Here is a 21,124-nt window from a genome sequence, read left to right on the forward strand (position 1 = left end):
CTCGGATTTCAAGAAGATAGTGGCAGAACAGTGTGGTAGAAGGTTAACACGAAAACAGTATGAGGGGAAAGCCTGTACAGTACAGGCCTATTTGCCAGTGAATTTCGTGCAATTATCCGGTTGGTGCAATAATGCAAAGTTATCTAGATGGACCGCACTGATTTGGGAATTTGGGATTCCGTGCAGTTAACAGAAATGTGCGTTTATCCGTTGTGCAATTAACTGGCTACCACCCTGGTAGTACACATCATAGTAGTTTAAGGGAGTAAATTTTTCGTCGAGACTTGATTTCACAGTGGGAAAAAATGGACTTTTTTTGGCAGCATTTTAAGTTTGAAGGTTGAAACAATTCTTTAGTACAGTAAAGAAATAAAGTCATAAAAATGCATATTTTTGATGTTCTGATTTTACACCACGAAAGTTACCACAAAATCTCTGAAAATAAAACTATCAAGAACATTTTGATAATTTATAGTGTCAGATTTTCCTTCCAGCTTTTCATTTTCCTGTTGTCCTCTTTTCATACATGTGTGGTATATAAATTTAATATATTAATTGTTTAACAGCTGGTACAAATCAACTACTTAGGTATAGTGCAAGGGTCAAGAGGTTGCATCTGTCATTTTGTAAGGTGAAGTAAAGGCTAGGAGGTGGCCTCAGGTGTTAGCCTCAGGCGGTAAACCTTTGGGCGTAATTATGGTAAAAGAACCAAACATGATTATGTAGGGGTGACACGGTTTGCCTGGATGAAAATATGAGCCATGGTGTAGCCACTTTGCATAAAAATTAATGTATTAGTACTAGCCTCATGTATCACCTCAGTTCAGGATGGCTGCTTTTCTGTTTTTAATCCTTCCATGCCTTCTTGAATCAGGCTTCAAAAGCCCACACTAAAAAACATAACACTCTGAACTCTGAAGAAGGAAAAGAATTGCCAACTCTAGTAAATTCATGCCAGAGACTGAGAGGTCAATGCAGAAACTGCAAAAATACGACCACTGCGATCATCTTGTGATTTACAGTAATGCCAGATAAGATAGGCATATACTTAAAGGGATGTGGTCAAGTTGGATTGATCAGACATCATGTTTAATGTATGATTACAGTGGATTGATACATGTTTGTAGCAAGAAAGGAATTTATGGTTAAGTCAATTGAATTCCAAACCAACTTGAAAGTCATTCCTGTTCAGTAGAAGTCTCAGAATGTGGAGTACTGTACTACTACATTAAAAATATGAATGTCAGCCAGTCAGCAAGGCTGAAATCCTTGCAAAAGTGACTGTATGTTTTAGATCAGTTATTATATTTGTTTTATATTGCTGCTATGGTATATAATAAAAAATTGTTTCAATCGCAATCTTAGAACACGGCAAAAGAAAATTAATTTCCTATTGTAAAATTAAGTCCCTGCTAAGATAAACGAAATTGCAGTATTTTTGATAGAGCCAAGGAACAAACATATCCTAAGAATATTTTTGATTTCAGTCACAAGCTGTCATTCAGTGTCTTGAAAAAGAACAATGTTATTGTAACAAAGATATCTGGCACTATTGACATAGGTACTTTTCTATATTTACAAGGTAAAGCCCATTTCTTAAAATGTCAACAAAATGGCAGTGTTTTTCCTGCTTTGACTCAGATGGTTGCCAAATGTGGTCCTCATTACACAGGCAACAACAACTTACCTAACCCCTACACTACTGTCAGTCTGGACTTCTTGCCTAACTCTGTATAGATGGATGGGTGATGTTACTGTACATGCTCTGTGCCTAACTAGTTGTGTCAGATATTCCTTTAGTGGGCCCCATTGACTTACGACTTACCCTGGCTGGTATCCACCCTATTCTAGCTTCAGGATGCTTTTCCAGCCACAACTACTGCAAATGGAAGGATACCTACTACTACTACTAGTACTGCAAATCTTATTGGCAGTAGTCTTCTCGATCTCTCCACTGTGAAAATAGATAAATTTACAGTGACCTGGTACAAACTAGCCTGGTATTCAGCCATATTAATTTATAGCTCCTGAGTCTTTTCAGAGAGGACAGAAGAGACTCTCCAGCTAAAATATGGCTGGATACCAGGCTAGGTAGAAATTATTGCATCTGAATGTATTTGTAAGATCCCTGTTATACTGTTTCTGTGAAATATTTGTATCTCAAAATAATGACGGACCTAAGGATGATGATGATGATGATGATGACGAAGGATCAAATGTTTAAAAACTAATGCTGGAAAGCAATGAGAGGAGTGAACCAGAACTAAAGTAGGAAGGATACCAGGCTACGTGTGGCTATGCTCACTACCATAGACTAGTTATTTGGGTCAGGTCCTAGCAACAACGATTCCATACACATTTGTCTACTGATGTGAATGGCCTCTGTTTTTTTTTTTTATTGCATTGCCATGTCATATGAAACCACACCCATTTAACTGTCCTCTAATTGGATTGGTTCAGGGCTAAATGGGTGTGGTCAGCACTTAGCAATAATATTTGTGTTTTTACTCACGATCCATAGACATGTATGTAGCAATATATTATAAAGCATACACTAATGATACAGCCATGTTGGTGTCCTTAATTTGCATTCGATTGAACTACATGTATAGGTCAAGCATTCACAGAGTTATAAAGATTTTATTGGCAACATTTTATGCATTCTTCTTGTATTCCCTTTTGTACGCGATGCACACTTAATACAGGCTATTTGAGTGGGTAAGATGACGGTCAAAAACGCTTGAAGTACAATTCACTAAAAATGCAAATAGCTGATTCCGCCCCCATGTTGAAGCCCCCATGAGAGTATGACATCAGGTGGAAATGCTCTGTAGCCTTATTGAATTCTCAGTGCATGATTGTTAGGATTGAAGGTGGGTACATGGTTATGAAATGAGCAGTGGACTAGTATTGACATGTAGCTCTACCTAATATAAATTCTGTTACTTGTGCAGTGCAGTAGCAATACATTAGTGTCTTCACAGTGAAGAGGTAACGTGTAAATAAAACTATTGCGATTGTTGAAGGTTTACTCTTACAGAAGTTTTTTTCCACCAGTCACATGTAATGTGCTGTCTCTGTTGTCAGTATGACATCTGGAAACCATCACACAGTTTGCTTGGCTCAGTCTGTCCTTAACTGTGTTCTCAAGTTCAAGATGTCAACTTTAATCCTCTTTCAGTTGTAGGTTTGCCATTTGAGCCAAAATCGGAACATATGCATGAATATCTGTATCATCGTATGGCTCAGTAGTTTTATTTTAAAGGGAATTTCTCTAGATTAGTAATATTTGTACGATTTTCCGTGTGTCTGTGTGTGTGCGTGCAAGAGAGAGAGATAGAGAGAGAGACAGAAAGAGAGAGAAAGAAATAGAGATAACATAGGTCATTCTGGTGATTTTCTTCCAGTCAATGTACCCAGTACTATAGATTTTGAAGTGTTAGTTTTGGTTAGGTGTAGTTTTGTATTTGCAGTGCAAAATCATGTCACCACCAATGAGTATTTCCAAATTTATTGTACTGTACGGCAGAATTGTTTTAAGTTCAAGTACAACACAGCAAAAGACTCTATTCTTCCCCTACCGCCAAATGATGCTCCCGCAAGAGCTAAGAAATTTACAGCATGTTTGCAGTGAGGTAAGTTGAAAGATGTACGCTGCCAGGAACAGATGTACAAAATGGATGTATCTGTGAGGACCCCTGGCCCCTCCTGTTATCAACGGCCAATCACATGTGGTGTCCACTGCGCTAGTGCCTGTGTGCATGCCATTAAAGCATTTGTCTTCTATTGGGGCGAAGCGTAATTCTTTTTGGATGTCCGACAGGACACTGCGACTTACTGCTGCGCTTGTGTTGGTCAGAATATTTTTGGATGTTTGGTTTACTTTTATTAAAGGTTGCGGCAAACCTCAAACACGAAACACCCCTCAACCAGATTTGTGTGCAGTTCAGTAGTATTGATGTGTGGGTATGCTATGATTAGACTCCTAATTCATGGACATATGGTGTGGGACCTGGTGTGCAGTAGAACAGAAAAAGATCAATATGCAGTTCATGTAGTTTTTAGCAGGTTGTAGTTAGAAATTGGGTCACCTCCCATTGGATATCGGATGCGAGTTAACTTTTATATTTTTTTGCAGAATATTATAGATTCTTACCGATATCTGAGCCAAAAAGTTATTGGCATGGATTTTCCGATAGTCATATAATTGGTATAAAGCAACAAGCAATGGCCAAATCCCAACAAGTTAAGAAATGAAGTTTGTGGTTGGTTGATGATCCTTGAAGAAACAAAAATGCAGAAAATACAAACATGGCATGTTCAAGGAGACCGTGCGTTGGATACATTTACACCAGTGACTTCTTTGAACCATTGCATGCCAAAGGTTTATTATCATTTCAAAGAGTGTTGGCAACATGTTTGAAGTTTGAAGTGCTAGTGGATTGCACCAAAACAATTATTCTTGAAAGCTAGTATCAATTTATTAGGCACAAAATCTAAGTAATGACTGCAGTGAATTCAACAATTTCAATGAAAGTATTCTATTAGAATCTGTCATCTTTTGGTAGCCTCTACCAGGCTCCCCAGGTCGCTGGAAAAATAGTTGAATTTGGCCAAATAGACAGAAAACACATCAGAAAAGTTGGTTGGTCGAGGAGTACAGTTTGGGATCTAAGGCCAATTTTACTATTTTTCCAGCGACCTGAGGAGCCTGGTAGAGGCTAATCTTTTGGTTGAAAATGTCTACCCAGAGTGTCTGGGTATTCACAAATGATGCTGGTTCTCCTCAGTCTTGACAGCAGATTGGGTACAGATGTATTCATAACCAAACCTCGGGTCACCTCTTACTACAAGAATCCTTGAGAAACCCGCAGAACGAATCAGGCAAAGCAATCTAGACATTTTCGGTATCAACTTCAAGCGATATAGGCTGTTTGTTTTTAAGTATTGTTGGTCTGTAACTGTTCCCGATTTCCTGTGTTACTTTGCTACAGCTGGAGATGGCAGCTTTATCTTATCCCTGGCTTATTAACCAATGGCTTGGGGGCTAGTCCCTACTCAAGAGTATGATGTGGCAGCCTGATAAAAACTGCATTCCGAGCCCTTCAGAAGGCCATATTTGGTCCAGGCATGGAGGCATTGTACTTCTCCCAAGAGCTCCTGAAATGTTGTTAAGCAGTTGTCTTTTGGCTCTTGCCGTGTGGTGTTGTGCGTAGGGAAAGACCGCTCTCTACTTGACAACGGCAGCGTAGCTAGGAGCGGGCGTACGTTTTGGGTTGACAGACTTGTGCGAGGTGTGCGTGGGAATGAATACTGGTAACCAGCTTTCACAACTGGCCATGTTTCGAATTATCTGGCCACAGTGGAAGTGGCCCCTACCTCTGCCGCTAGACCAGGGATCCGGGCAGCTTAACTCAGCACTTAGCTGGCCTACGCTGCCGCTTACGCCGTCATCAGCTGCCGCCGCCGGGAGAGACGTAAGTCGTTTTCCGTACCAAAAGTGAAGGCTACATGTCCGTCATGGTTTTTAAACGCGGTCTCATTCCATACACCAACACCTTCATGTCTGCAGACTGTTCATTCCACTTCACTCAAACGCTGTCAAGATCGCTCTGAGATGTTTCAGGCTAGCTTTCCAAGTAACACCTCTTGGTCTGTGGCCTGTCTTTTCCTATTATTACTGCCACTGGTCAAAGAAAGTTTCCACATTGCCGTCATTGTAGATCTTTGGTGGCTTGGAAGCCTTATTCTGTTTTAACTTAAGGGAGACTTGTAGATTATTATAACTATTCTTGTAGAACATAGTCATTCTTAAGCTGTACAGTACATGACAAGATATGGTTAACTGCAAAAGAAAGTGCAGATTCGATAATGTAAACAACCATCTTTCAGTCCCAAAGAAGAGTTAAAGTATTGCAAATATCACATGTTTGAGAAGTTTGAATATTTGCTAATGGCCTTTGGGACCGAATGCTTGTCTGTATACATGTTATCTTGTTAGGAATACTTGTGTTGGATAATCTGAGGAACGTGCTATACTATTTATAGTGATGTGTCTCTTGGTGAAAACATATCCATTGTAAATAGTAGATGTGTTTTGACTTCTGCTGCATAGTGTTAATGTTTATTGTATAGATACTGTAGGTGTTTCACCTCAAATTAGAGCTATTGATGGTAGGATTTTTCAATTGTGCACTGTTATTTAGTGTTGGGCAAAACTCTTTCCACTGCAACATCAAATTCTTATGTTCCAAGTTGTAGTGATCTGAATCCTTCTAATTCTCAACACTCCCTCTCCTTCCCAGGGTTAGCACATATCATGTGACCTAAACAGTCACCCACATGTAACATACCAAATGTGGTACTGTCACTACTGTACATTGTTGGATCAACTTCAGGGATGAGTCATTTAACAAGTTGTCCCAACTTTGGCACCCCTGGTAGATCTCAGTGATCTTTGGGTGTCCTGTTGTAACAGCACAGGACAATGTTTGGCCTTGTCAGATTCCTGTCAGAAAACACTAGCAGATATCATTATCTCTCTTCATATACTCACTGTATTATACAAGTTCACTGCAAGTTTGCAGCAGGTAAGTTTGATGAAATTTGAAGTTTCCAATTTCTTTTGAGTTTGCATTTAAAACAACCATAGTAACAAAATGGAAATCAGAGAATGGAAGACGTCACATATACAGCAAAAATGTCAAAGTTTTAAGTATGCCATCTCAAATGCTTTAGGATATGGTTTCAATGTCGTATATATAGTATGAAGCTGGTTTTCTGATTCAGAAACATATTGGTGTATTTGTCAATATGGATGCAGAGTCTTGGGAGAATGTCTGTACCTTGGTACATACAGTTTCAAATGTATGGTTATCATAGCCCTATGTGTCCACTTGCTGTGTTGTTAAATTCAAAATTTATTTGTATGAATTGTCGTATAGCGTTGAGGAGGCACAGCCAGGGCTGCTCAACTAGCCTGTGGATAAATACAGCCTTGGTGACACTATCTAAAATGTATGGGAGCTACAGAAATCTATTGGTGTGGCCAAAGCTTTGATAACAGGGTTGGACATGGTAAATAACTGGGAATACTGCCAGGGGATACCAAAGAGGGCAGGTATGACATCATCATCATTCAGCGAGCTATCAGGTCACAGGCAAGCGAATGCAAACGTCATTCAGCGGGCATAACCCCAGGCAGAAGGGTGGGGGTCTTCAATTTTTTCAAAAATCTTTACATTGATAACAAGACTCACTGTGGCCAAGTCCAATGATGGATAAATACTGCAGTACACTGTAGTTGAAATAAAACATGAAGTTGAAATAAAACTTTTTTCTCGGTTTGAAGTTGTTTTGGAGACAAAGGTTTTCATGGAAGATTTTGAGGTCTGCCTTGTTTATATTAGCTCTGCGTCTTTTGTTAGTGTTACCAAGTGCTACAAAGTTGAAAGGCAAGGTTTTGTTTGTAGACCTTACTTCATTCAAACCTGCCCAAGAAGACCACCCAGGGGACTGATAATGTCTGGTCTGTGTGGACAGGTAGTCGCTGTAGACAGGGTCCTCAATGCTTGTGTCAATTGGAAAATTCTAAGGGACCATGAAAAATGTGAAGTTAAATGATTTCTGATATCATAATCAACCATTGATTGATTGTTGCATCTGTAGTTGAAATTTGGTAGACCTGTCTCCAATATCTAAATCATTGAGATTTTGAGTTAATTGTTCTTGATTACTTTTCAGATTTCTGTCACATATTGGCACCTCGTAGTATGTATCAAAAGTCAAAGCAATGGTGTACTACAGAAGCAGATGTTATTTTTATTCCAGTTTGCATTATTTGGAATGATTAATTTTTGGTAAATTGCATAATTTAAAGGTTGACAAAGAGATAAACCATGTATAATCTTATGACAGAAGATATGATGCAGGCTCTATTTTCTAATCTAATGTAATACGATAACATCATGGTCAAGGTCAGTTTTTGCCCAAAGCAAGGAGGGGTTCAAGGTGCTAATGTTTCAAATTGATAAACATCGATCCACAAACGTACCGCATAAACATGTCGTATTACCTTAAGATTTTCTTACAACAGTTTTTTGTTGTTGAATTTTTAAGGATATTACTAGTTGTACATAAGGGTATGCTACCCCATAAGGGGCAGTATAACCCCAACGGTGCTGTAATACACCGTATGACTATGACATGTCAGTACTTCGAGGGTATGAAGGGGTGTATTAGAACATCACAGCTGTCCTATATGCAATTGCCCCCTTGTCTCATCTCAGTGTCAAGATACAGTGTACCTTTCTTGCTACTGTAAATATCGAAAAGTTTGCGATTGACTTTTTCCTGTTTACCACGGAATTGTGAGATACATGACCAATATGTACTGCAGAATTCTTTCAACTCTAAACATTAAACTGCACGAAATCCATCCATTTCCTTCTACTGCAAAATTATTTCCTTTGAAAAATAGATGAATTTATGGTACTGTATCAGTATTGATTTTTACAACTGGATAAAAGGTGGAGCTGGTAAAAGTTACAATATTCGATCTTGGCTGGTCTCATGTATGTTATACACTCGGTAATGATTTGGTCCTTGGAAATTTATAACAGCATGCAGTATATGAGCAGATAATGTATATTGGGCCCTACAAATGCACACCTGCACCTCAGGTGTTTAATGTTGTGTGATGAATTTTATTACACCAGCAGTACAAAGACCTTGTTCCGTAAGTTGACCTTTAGTAACCTTTAGAAAAGCGAAAGGAAAGTGATCTCGTTCCAGTTTTAGCTTACTGAAGAGCTATAATCTTCCACTGGTCAATCCACTGGTTGTGACAGAGAAGACAGATGTTATGTTCAGTATTTACAGGTTCATCTGTAATACAGGGGAAATTCCCCTAGCTCTTTTCGGCAAGCACAAAAGAACAGTGGACAACGGCCTAATGTCCCGTCCTAAATACTGCAGCCCTTTCCAGTAGTGTGTATGTCGGGTGAAAATAAAACCACTGTGAACATTTCTTGATTTACAGTATGGTACAAAAAGACCTGAGAAAATAGGCCAGTGTTACATTACATTTAGTAACCGTCTACGGTACATGCTGTACATTTGTACACTTATCAAATAATGCCAGATATTTTAATTTAAGCTCTGGCATTCCTTACCTTTAAGCCAACATTATTTCTCAGTGACAGTGACATATATCTACACTGTAACTGTTGTAGGTTAAACAATAAGTGGGACAAGAATAGAACAAAGGCGTAGCCATGTTCTCTCATTGTGTAAGATGTATTTCCATTAGACATTTACCAGGAATTTGATATGAAGTACAATTATATAGAGAACAATTGGATGCAGAAATATCATTGCTAGAGTAAAGTGATGAATACACTGTATATATTTTTGTTTCTTTCATAGAAATGATTGGTACATCAACCCCCAACCCAGGCTTGTTGGTTTCTCTCATGTTTATGTAGCTGTGCGCATTCTTTTCCATAATGACAGAACAGGCTTGCTGCAATATTTGGCTCATGTGCATTAGATTTCATGCTCTCAGCATGTTTAGATGTAGGGGCATGTAGGGAAGAGACCAAAAACAGCCACATGGGGGAAGACAAGATGGCAAATCAATCAGTTCCCACCAATCAGAGCTCCCGGTTTGAACCCTTCAGCCAATGGCGGCACAGATGCTAAAATGGCCACAGAGGTCAGCTGTAGGGTCCTTTGACAGTTGCCAAGTCCAGTGACATTGACTTGAGAGCTGTGAAGGACTGTCATTTTTTTCTGAGGTGAGCAATTCTAGACCCACAATTTTTATAAAGTTAGCTGTTGAAAACTGTAAAAGTTACAAGTACGATATCGGTTGTCTGATGTCGGTTTCTTTGACCTTATTACTGGTAAAGGCATCGTGAAATGGATGGGTTTTCAAGATGTTTTCTGACATATGCATGCGCAAGCCTGTTGTACGCATGTGCTAAAGAAATTTTGCTAGGACACAAGTCATGGTATGTGGAACATAATGCGACACTTACATTGAAAATTTAGAACCCTGTTTGCCTCATAAACCCAGCTTATGATTGTTTCCTAACATGCCGAGAACAATTTTTGTTGAAATGATTCCAATTCACACTTCTGGTTACAGTAGTATACTCTAGTATCTATTAGCCCTGCTAATCTTGTGGGTACATTATGCATGCAGGCAGACTTTTACATACAGGATATCATCATGATTGAAAAGAAAACAGAGAGTCAGATTATCAGGCAGCATTGTTTTCTTTCTCCATTCAAGCCTTGTCTGCCTTCATGTATTTCACACATACATAGAGCTTTTGTCATCCTTATGAGCCATTGTTTTAGGGTAGTGGGTATATACCTACCAGTACATCATAAACTGTTTCTCATGTATTTGTTTAGTCATTTTTGTACAAGTGAAATGGCTTCAAGCCTGAATAAGAATATAATTGATGTTGGATTAAGGGTTTAATTGAACCCACATGTATGAAATGAGTATATGATGTACTGTATGCACAGTAGGGGGAGGGGGGCAGTTGTAAAAGTTGCCACTTCCTTCTGTGTAATGTGTTGAAGCCCACTTATAACATGGTGATTTGTAGCTAAAGGTGTCATCGTTGGCACCATTTTGTCATGTTTGATTGTAGCAAGGTGTGGATGGACTAATCCAATCTCGGAGTGTGAAGTGCTTTTTCAGACCCTCTTCACACACAGGCTTCGGTCTGGCCATATGATTGGTCAGGAGAAACAGAATTGCTAGCAGAATCTGTTAGAGATGGATAGGTTTGAATTTTGTGTTACGGAATGGTGTCACAGAATATACCTCGGGACAATTTTTGTTCAGTGCCTCCCTTGGTGCTTCCAGCTGTGTATGTAGTGTGGGTATCCTTATGGGACTCCTGTATAAATTCTTGTACAGCCCAGAGCTCCAGGCTTGACATTTTTTTGTCATCCCAATTCCTGCTGTCTGAAAGATCATTTTTCCAATCATCTTGTATAATTTTCTTTATCTTATTCAAATTTGGACATTTATTTATGTCTGAACACTGTCAAGATTGCTAGAAACAGTTTTCGAAAATCGCGAATCACTATCAGACATTTCATAATGTGATATCGGTGCCAACATCAGAATAAGTCCCCCATAGGAAGTGCTCTTATTGGGTATACCAATAATGTGATTATGAGAACCCTATCTGATAGTCATACATACCTATAGACACCCTAGGTACCCTGGTAGACGTATATGTGTGAAGTACCATTTCACAATGAAGGACCCTTGGTATAAACATATGCTGTTGTCCTCGACAAACATAGAGTACATGTGCTTTGTAGAAAGTGGAAATGTGATGCTATTATTAAAACTCCGTAGTACAGAGAATATGCTAAACAAGCAAAGCACTTCCCACTCAATACTGGCATCCTTGGTTGACCTTTGACTGGGTCAATGCACTTATCTACTGTATGCAATGATGTACTGGGCTAAATTAGCCGTTTTGTATGCATGTTGGCTGTATGTACAAGAAGGATGTATGCATCTTAAAAAGCACAGTTATACCATCCACCAAAGCAGTGCTGAGATTAGACTGTAGTTGTTTATAAAAGAGCTTCAATTTCTTACAAAAAATATCTTGAAGTACTCAAAATTTGGTAGATTGTAACCCGTAACTGGTTAATGTTATACAGTGAATGAGAAGGGATAAATGTTCTCTAAAGACTGGATTATCTAAGTTGACTGATGATTATTTGGTTTAGATGCACTTTAGATGCTGATATCTTATGATGAGCTCATCATCTTGGGATGCTCCCTGGAGTCTGAATATGGAATTAGGAAAGAGTGCAAATTTTCCATGGATCTATTATTAATGCAGCATATGGAATATGCCTGGCTGTGCAAACATCTTATTACAATCGATCAATTTTTGGTCAACATGAAAACTGGAAAAGTTTCAATGGGTTTTTATAACTCTATGACTATGATAAAAGCGTGCCACAGCAAAGCCACATTTTGCACAAGTAGATACTTTCAAAAGATCATTACGTCACCTCAATATTAAGGATGACCAAAGACGTTTTGGGCCCCCTGATAGATTCCTTTCAAACTGCAGAAACCCCCCGATTTTAGGTTACAAGCAGGTAAGTGCTGTTGTGAAAGTATGTAGCTCAGGCAGACATTTGTGCTTTTCAAAGACAAAGTATTTTTCGTAGTCATAAATTTCTGTTATGAGGCCATGTAGGAGGGTCGCAGCTGACCTCTCAGCTGTCCTGGCACCTGTCCAGCTGTCCCCCAGGGAGCGGAGCACCTGCACCTGTCATTCTTCCCTGGCCCCATCTCCCAATACCACATCCTTTATTTGGAACCCCTGCATCCCTCATGATTCCATAGCAACAACACTTCCAACATCCTTTTTAAAAGGAGACACAGTTGTCATAACATAGAAGCCGATAGGTAATGTTGTTATCTCAATGGAGTCACAAGAGAGTAAATAATAGATATTGATGAATTATGCAAATTGCATCATTATTTTTCGGCATGTGCAGCGTTCAAAAGACGTGCCTCCTGTAAAACTGTCTGTGCGCTATGAATAATTGATAATGCCGGCACAAAAAATGCCGGTAAAATCCCACTTCAAAAACACAAACCGCACGCGTGGAAGGGGCTCCCAAGTCCCATTGTTGCAGGAATAAACGGAATATTTTTCCCCAATGTCTTGATGTAGCAAAATTCATGAAAAAAAATTTTGTGGTCATTTTTTCCTGCTCGTAACTGTGTTGAACCGAAAGGCATGAAATGAGCAGTGTGTATGCGGATGGCCCCATTATTGATACTCCATATTGATATTGCGTTCTTTCCTCACAATAGCAGCTGTCATGCCACATTCTTCTGCCCATTTCCATGCCCATTCTTCAACTGTGCCACTGCCCAATAGGCTTTGAATTATGAATGGACCCGGCCGTCCAATCCACCAATTAGGACGCAGGGAGCTCCATATAAGCTAGTTATATAGTCATTTGCTGCAAAATTACCTGGCTTTTGGCTGATGGCTTGTAATAGCGGTTCCTAATCTGGTCACAATTGTGGTAGCAAGGGAAGCAGCAAAGATGTGGGAGGAAGAATGCATGGATGTGGTGAGTTCTCTTCTCTTGGTTTGGAAATTGCTGAACTCGGCGGCGATGTAGAAGACAGGTTGATATCATGTGACGTGTGAAGGCTGCCGCACGGAGAAACTGTTGAGGAGAATTTGGGTAGAAATGGTTCCAAAGAGCAAGTATTGATCCGTTGGTGCCTCCCTGTGTTCCATACAGAACAGGGGAACCGGTAAAATTGCACATCGTATCTTCTACATTCAGCATAGGAGGGGCAGTGGTGAAAGCTTGGATTCTGTAGTCAGATTGCAGGGTATTTTATTTGTAAGAATTTTGTAGGTATCTGTAGTAATATCCAGAATTGAATATGATTTCTTAGAAATATGGAATATGATCATCAAGGCTGAAAAAAACCCGAAGAAACTAGTGATCCATTATATCTTGTACTGGAATTCTGTAGGAGAAGCAATGTTAAAAGCTTCAATTGTGTGTTGATATTTTGGGGGATTTTATAATACTTTAGTAGGCTGGATTCTGAAGAAATATCCAGAATTGAAGAGGATTTTTTAGAATTATGAAATCTGATGATTAGGGGTTTTTAAGCAAGAAAGAAACTGGTACCAATCCTTATAGGCTTATTTATGCAGCTGTTGGAAGGGATTTTATTGTAATACATGCAAGTACTCCCTGTAGATACAAATGTGTGGTGCTGGCCTTGACGAGAGATTCCTTTATTTGGAAAGGTAGTGTGGCCTGTCGCAGCAGGATCATCTATTTTATATTGGGTGCGATGGAAAAAACGCACATCTTCTACACCATTATAATGTGGGCATGAGGGCTTGATGAGGTGCGGGTCTGAATGGTGGTGTTGATATTGTCACATTTCAGCGTCAGCCGATCATCGGAGCAGAACAATTCTGGACCCATTAATACAGACGGCAGCAGATGGTTCGCACTGCTATTTCATTTTCCACTTAGGCTCTTTGCAGGGAATATCTTTATCCGGGAGATGTTAATCAAATTACCATCCCTTTTTTCTCCGGTATATAGCCCTGCAAGCGTAGTCACTACTCCCGCTGCATATATTCCTGCCTCAAGTGTCGGCTGATTGAATTTTCCATTGTTTGGCCAGCGGGGCTGGCCAGTTGATTGGTTGTTCAATAATTAATGATTGGCGATCGACCGGCTGGAAAAGGAGTGGCTTGAAATGGAGATTCCTCTGCTTGGATGACCTGGGTTCTATCCACACAGGGGCCCCGCCTACACCGTGATGTGATCCACCAGAGCCAAAATGACTCAGTACACATTTAGCACCTTTCCTCCAAGGGAAGTACTCTACAGCGCGGTTATAAGATTGTTTTTCAAATGAGCCTTCATACCATGTGCAGGAGAAGAATCAATAATATATATCGGTGATTCGGTTACCGGCGCAAAGGCACGCTTGCTTTTATTCTTTTATGTTCTCCTGCTACAAAAATAAACCGCAATTCCTTTTGAAAATAGAAAATGCCTTTTTTTTAATGCCAGTTATTTTTTCACCACGTGTGCTTAATTGAAAAGGTAACAAATACTTCCAGTCTTGTCCAATCATATTATGGCTTTGTGTTTGGTTTCTTTATTTACGTAATATCTAGTAGTGATGAAGATGGTAGTAGTCTTACTTCAAGAGTTTGCATTTGTTTTACGTGAAATTATGCTCCGCTTTCATCTCACACACCCCGACATCTCCTAAGGGTGGAAAGGGGACCTCCCCATATTGGCCTCTCCGTTTTCCCACCATCCCCCGTGAATGATAGGTTAAATTAGTGAAATTGAGGGAGAATCGCTGACTGTGCTATTGGACGTCAGGCGGGCCGGTCCCTCCGAGAGGCGGCGGTGGGGGGAGGTATCGGATGAAGTGGCATCGCGACGGGATACCTGCCGCTACCGCAACTTTCCCCTCTCCGAATGTAACCGAAAAAACGGCGTTTTACACCTTTTACAGGGGCTGTATGTAGGCAAGCAGTGTGGTATCTCCAACACTCTCCTCATTACAATATTGGCAAATCTGCCACGCTTCCAAAATGAGGGATATTAGATGTAACAGTGATGGATGCTGGCTTAATGTAATGGGTCCTCCAGGAGGGGGCTTAGTTTCCGCCAGGCCCCTGCACAATAGATTGGATTTTCTTCTTACTGGGGAAGGTTTGGACCCAGAGGAGATGGAACAGATTTCAAGAGACTCCATTCCACAACAGATTTCAATATACATGTACATGTATACTATAACACTCACAATTGAAAAATAGGTAAATACAGAAAAGATTGCTTTGTCATTAAAAAGATATGATAAGCCCCACCTGATTGTAACAAGATATCATGGATTTACGTATGTTAGCCTTCTGTTATCTAGTGTTTTGTATTTGATAGAAGGAAAGTCGCTTTGACAATAAAGCTTAATTGTCATATAGTAGGGAGGGGGGCGGTGTTAGGCTATTAGTAATATTGATACACAGTTGTTGAAGTCATGGGTTGTCTGAGCTATGCTAGCACCTGTGCTACAAATTCAGCATGCCCCAAATTGCGTGCTAGGTTTATCATCAGGAGCAACTCGATAGACTTTGCCTAGGGCTGGCAAGGCAATCTACAGCCTAAATTACATCTCAATAGTTTATACTTGGCAATCTATGAAATATTGGAAATCTACGTTTTCTTAGCTAAACTCCCCCAAAGCTAGTTCTGCGATGGAGAAAACTGATGAAAAGAATTTAATCGGCTATCCTCATATTACCTGCAAAAGACAGGCAGGCCACAATATTACAGTGCCTCAGAGTCTGACACAGTTAGTGACTGATATATATTGGATATTAGACAGGGTACATGGAGTAACATTTGAAATGTGCATACGCACAGAAACAGTAATAAGGGTCCCACAAAATTTTTACAGAAGCCGTTAAATAAAATGAAAATCAAGTTGTGAATATATCAAGTTACCCCAAACCATGGATGGTACCATTTCGTAACATCTGATACAGATATTTGGGGAATCGTAACTTTTATTAGTTTTAAGAGATAAAATGCACACATAGATCTATAATATAAGCAAACCTGTGTTGATACAAATAGCATCAGCTGTTTGACAAACAGGTGAGAATGTTGACAGGACTGTTAATCATTGTACAGGAGCAGGTGTACATCATGTAATGGTATTCAGTAGGAGATGTTCAGTTCCAATAGATGTTCAATTCCCAAAGGTTTTAATCATGCTCCAAGGCCACGGCAATTCAATTGGCAGGTTCTCAAGTAGCAAAAAAAGAATTCATGCTGGATCGGGTGTCAAATTGAAAACTGAGTCTAGATTTTTGTATTTTGAGTCAAGCTTTCTTCCCAGCAATTTGATTCGCAAAATTTTAGCATAAAGATACATACAAAAAAGAGAATTCTTTCAAAGATCTGGGCATGGTTTTTTAGAGAATGCCGGGACAAAATGCTTTGACAGTACAATACTTTATAACCAGTTATCCGTATTATAATGTATATTTGTTGTTAGTCTTTTTACTAACAGTGAACCAATAACCTCATTTAGGAATCCCTAGATTGGTGTCGCACGCTATTACAAGAACTTCAGTCCCAATGAGAAGTTAAAGCCTTGTGGTGTTAAAAATATCCCAGCCTGTCCCAAATACTTGTGACACATGCCTGAGAGAATGGACAGTGTGTGGGTGGGTGGTAGGTAGATAGTGACAAGTCTATTTTTGTTGACAATTCTAGTATGGAATCAAAAGTTTTTTACAGAATCTATTTTGGAATTATGTTATTGTCAGAAGCTAACAAAAAGTGTGATCTCATTTCGTTTTGAGTATCTGCGCAATCATGTAGGTTTGTGTGTGTGTGTGTGTGTATGCGTTTCTATTTCTGTGTCTGTGTGTGTACATGTGTTTGGCTGCTTTCTTGCTGCTTTTCTATAAGAGAAGTACATGTGTTTGGCTGCTTTTCTTGCTGCTTTTCTATAAGAGAACAATGTAGCAATGATGTATTTTATCTTTTAGTTTTACAAATTACAACTACGTTCAGTTGATACATGTATTTTAAAACAAATTGTTTCTTCCACTGTTTTTGCTACAGCAACACAACAGCAGCACTGATCCAATGGCCACGCAGCATTTCGGCGCACACAACGGTCCGGAGGGCGTGGTGGACGCCAGCGGCGTACACGACTGCAGCCAACAGACCGACCTTCCCGTCGGCGAGCACACCGGGATGGTCCACGCACACGGGGAGCCACAAGTGGCGGTCGGTACAGAAACTCACGAGCAAAACACAGGTCCACAGAGCTTTAGCCAACAAACAGTGAGTCATCCATCATGAACAGCATACCTCCTGGCACAGTCTCACAGACTAGAGATATCACAGCTGTTTGATAAGGCAACCTGATAGCTACAGTATGTAAAAGGAGACGCATTTGCAACAGTACGAAATGCCACTAATGTTTTCGGGAGATAATTTTAGCCCTCATTTTGATGCATGTATGAACATGTTTGTAAACCCTATGTGTTGTGGTCTGAATTGCAAAAGAAGCTGTGATATTTATGTCTTTATGTCTGTTTGTTACTTTTGTTACATTTATATTTGTAAAAGTGAACATTATGTAATCTCCAAGCAGATGTTTGTGTAGACTTGCAGTGTTTTCAAACCGGCTAGCTTGTCTGACACAGTTAAGTTTATCCACCCTAACATCTGCTTTGAGCTCAAGTGTTTTGCAACATGAAAGGGACACTTTAAAACCTACACCAGAATAATGACAGAATAGTGGTACTGTTAATCTTGTAATGTTTGTGGTAGTTTTACTTTAAATATGTTGATTTTTAGAAACCTCTTACTGCATAATCATGACACAATGACAACTTAACTACCAAACTTTTTCAACTGCAGACTTAATAAATTTTCCTTTCACGGAAAGTGTTTTTCCATTTTTCCCGCGCAGCAAACCACCGAGGCTGAAGTACAAACGGGAGACGGCACTGACGTCACGCAACAACAGACGGCTGCGACGGCCGAGGCACTGGCCTCCGCCATCACCAAGAGGTTACACGTATCAAATATACCCTTCCGCTTCAGGGACCCAGACTTGCGACAGATGTTTGGGGTAAGTGTTGACCATTATGGCATTTTTGTTCACTGTTGATCAAACTTGTGCAAGGATTATTAAAGACAATAAAATAGTAAAGCAAGTTACTACATACTGAACAATTCAACTGGGTTATTAGTGCAGGGGAAGGGTATGTACATGCACACTATTCTACATTATGAAAACAGTATCAGTTCTAATGACGACTACTTAAATGTTCACATCTGAAATGTTAACCATATTTGTCTTCATTTATGAAGCTTGCGCTTTACACGTAAATGTAAGTTCTGGAATATTGATAAATAATGATTGATTATTGATTGTATTATGGCAGATATCTAATTTTTTTTTTCATTTTAATTTTCAGAAATATGGTCAAATTTTAGACGTTGAAATCATTTTCAATGAAAGGGGATCCAAGGTATGTGGCTTTGCATTGTTTCCATGTGTGACTATTTTTTCATGGAGTGTTGATAGTTGTTAGGAAGTTACAGGGTTCAAAATAATTCAGAAATTGTAAGAAGTAAGCATAAAGTGTTAATTAGAAATTTAGAGGTTAAAGGCATTGTGAATGAAAAAGTAGAAAACTGGGATTTTGTATTCCTTTTAATTCGACCTGAAGTTTTGACAGAATTTGTCCCAGACATATTAGGACCCATGCCAAAAGTAGGACGATGTAACACCCTTGTCCCTTATTCAGAAAAACCTTACAGCTTATCATGGTACATTTTAAATTCTTCCACCATTACAGAACAATATGTAGTTGTAAAATCTATATACATATATCTATGATGATTTGATTGAAGTCAAGAACAATAACAGGATTTCACTGTAAGAAAGGAAGAATATATCGTAGGGCATCAAGATGTCAATCATATTGACTTGAATAAACTAACATAAATTTGCCTTTAAATCAACCCAATGGTTTGGTTGCATAAACACTATCCAAGAGATGCGATTGTAAGTGTTTAGCCGATATCAATTACGCTTTTCCTATCATTGTAGCCGTTTAGAGTAACTTAGAACTGTGCTGTTATTAAATTTATCAGTTTCTGTCATGGTCTCTAAAAATCAATTGTGCATCAAAAGCTGATAAGATGATTTACTTTGAGATGGGCCTTCAACTAACTCAAGTGGGACTTTTTTTTAAGAGAACAACATTTTGTATTTCGTAATGGGTTTTTTAAAAGAGATTATACAAATCACTTATTATTAAAGTGTCACAACTATTGAGACCTTTTACAATTGTAATAGTTGGTTGCCAGGGACTTAAATCATCATGGGTGTTTTTGTTTTTAGTCAGAACCCTGTAACTTCCCAAATGCATTGCATATAAAAATTGATTGATGTGTTTGCTGTGATTGTAATTGTGTTGTATGAATGTCTGTGCCAAAGCAACTGTCCCAAGATGAGGTCTAAAGCACTACAGAATGTGCACAAAGTTTGGTAAGCTTGAAAACGGATTCTAAGTTGTTGTCGGAAAATCTTTCCTTGACACTAGAGCATCTTAGTTATATAATATATGGTAAAGCCAAACTTGGTACCTTTGCTTGGTGCAGGCAATGACAGAAATGCCACAGACATAGTTTGAACTACAAAACAAATAAACAAACAAAGAAGACTTTCATCAAAAATGTTCAGAAACTTTATGGCGTCACAAGAAGTTAAATGTCAATTATGTAACAGCATACCTCATTTCTTCTTTTGAAGAAAAATTTTCTCATCAAAAATATTAAGTACCGCTCTCTCTTTCAAGATGAGAGGTATAGCACTCAGGGCTCGAAATTCATTTTTGGGATTAGGTGCACTGGTGCACCCAGCTTACAAAATTGGGTGCACCAAAAATTTTTTGGGTGCACCACTTACATGTGTAAATCTAAGTAGAATGTAAAAAAAAACCTAATAACAAAACTTAGTTACAAGCTATCAAATTTTTAAACAAGTAACATGACAGACACTTTTATTATCTTTCTAACTCTTAGATGTCAAGAATATGATGTATACTAGTATCTTGATATCTTTTCATAAAAAACCTAAGAGAATATTTGGGTGCACCCTGTGCACCCACTGAAAAAAATTGGGTGCACAGTTTCAATTTTGGGTGCACCTGCAGCTGGGTGCACATGCACCCAGTATTTCGAGCCCTGGCACTACTTGGATTCCTATACCAAATTGTAGCTTTGAATATTCTTTGATTCTCCACCACTAAGGATAGAAGAACAGTAACAATGGCAACAATGTAGCTTCTATTATTGAATTTGAAGAGTAAAGTATATTCACATAGAAAAAATAGTTGCAGTTTGGAAGGCATGTAATTAAATTCCAACACTTTGAGGTTTTGCTATTAGATGCAGCCTTTTCACAACAAGCTGAAAAAAATCTGCAACTTAATGACATATCTTGTTCTTAAAAGAAACAATTAGATCAACAGCTGCAATTCTTAAGGACACTGCTAGGAGGCAAGGTCCTTTAGAAAACAAAATTTACAGAAAATCCGTCCTGAAGTTTTTTTTAAACACTGATCACAGCCAGTGAAATTGTAACCTCCTTGCCAGAGGTGGAAGTTCCATGTTTGGTGGCATTTCTGTCCATAGTAGCTTGTTGAAGGAGAACATTTTCATAGAGTTTACAGTATCCTCACTTTAAACTCTTCCTACCTGTACGTTAACTTACTTCATATTCTATCCCACTTTATTGTTTTGTATACTGAGTGCAAACTTATCATTTAGAAACTCGTCTCCTTCAACAGGCTACAGAAATTGTGATTTAGAGTGTGTTTTTGAAGTTTTGTAAAAAAATTATATCATTTCGTAATTTTGCTTGAGTTTTGGTTAAAACTGTTGCTCTTCTATTTCTATACTTACAAGAATGCTGCTTGCCTAGCTTCCAAAAATTTAGTTCCGATGACTTATT

General features: G+C 38.9%; 1 protein-coding gene across 11 annotated transcripts in view; it reads left to right on the forward strand.

The window, feature by feature from the left end:
* The window catches only part of LOC118407854 (RNA binding protein fox-1 homolog 3-like), a 43,060-nt gene that overhangs the window by 11,942 nt on the left and 9,994 nt on the right, over positions 1–21,124 (forward strand). For 7 of the 11 annotated variants that reach the window (XM_035808404.1, XM_035808405.1, XM_035808398.1 and 4 more), the window contains exons 2-4: positions 17,209–17,433; positions 18,068–18,229; positions 18,579–18,632. In XM_035808404.1, coding sequence (XP_035664297.1) covers positions 17,209–17,433; positions 18,068–18,229; positions 18,579–18,632 — 441 coding nt within the window. Of the gene's footprint in view, positions 1–5,174; positions 5,478–9,661; positions 9,798–13,020; positions 13,147–17,208; positions 17,434–18,067; positions 18,230–18,578; positions 18,633–21,124 lie in introns of those variants that run through there. The other 4 variants (XM_035808403.1, XM_035808407.1, XM_035808409.1 and 1 more) reach the window with 4 other exon arrangements.

Source organism: Branchiostoma floridae, unplaced genomic scaffold (genome assembly GCF_000003815.2).
Source record: "Branchiostoma floridae strain S238N-H82 unplaced genomic scaffold, Bfl_VNyyK Sc7u5tJ_1494, whole genome shotgun sequence".
In the NCBI taxonomy this organism is placed as follows: domain Eukaryota; kingdom Metazoa; phylum Chordata; class Leptocardii; order Amphioxiformes; family Branchiostomatidae; genus Branchiostoma; species Branchiostoma floridae.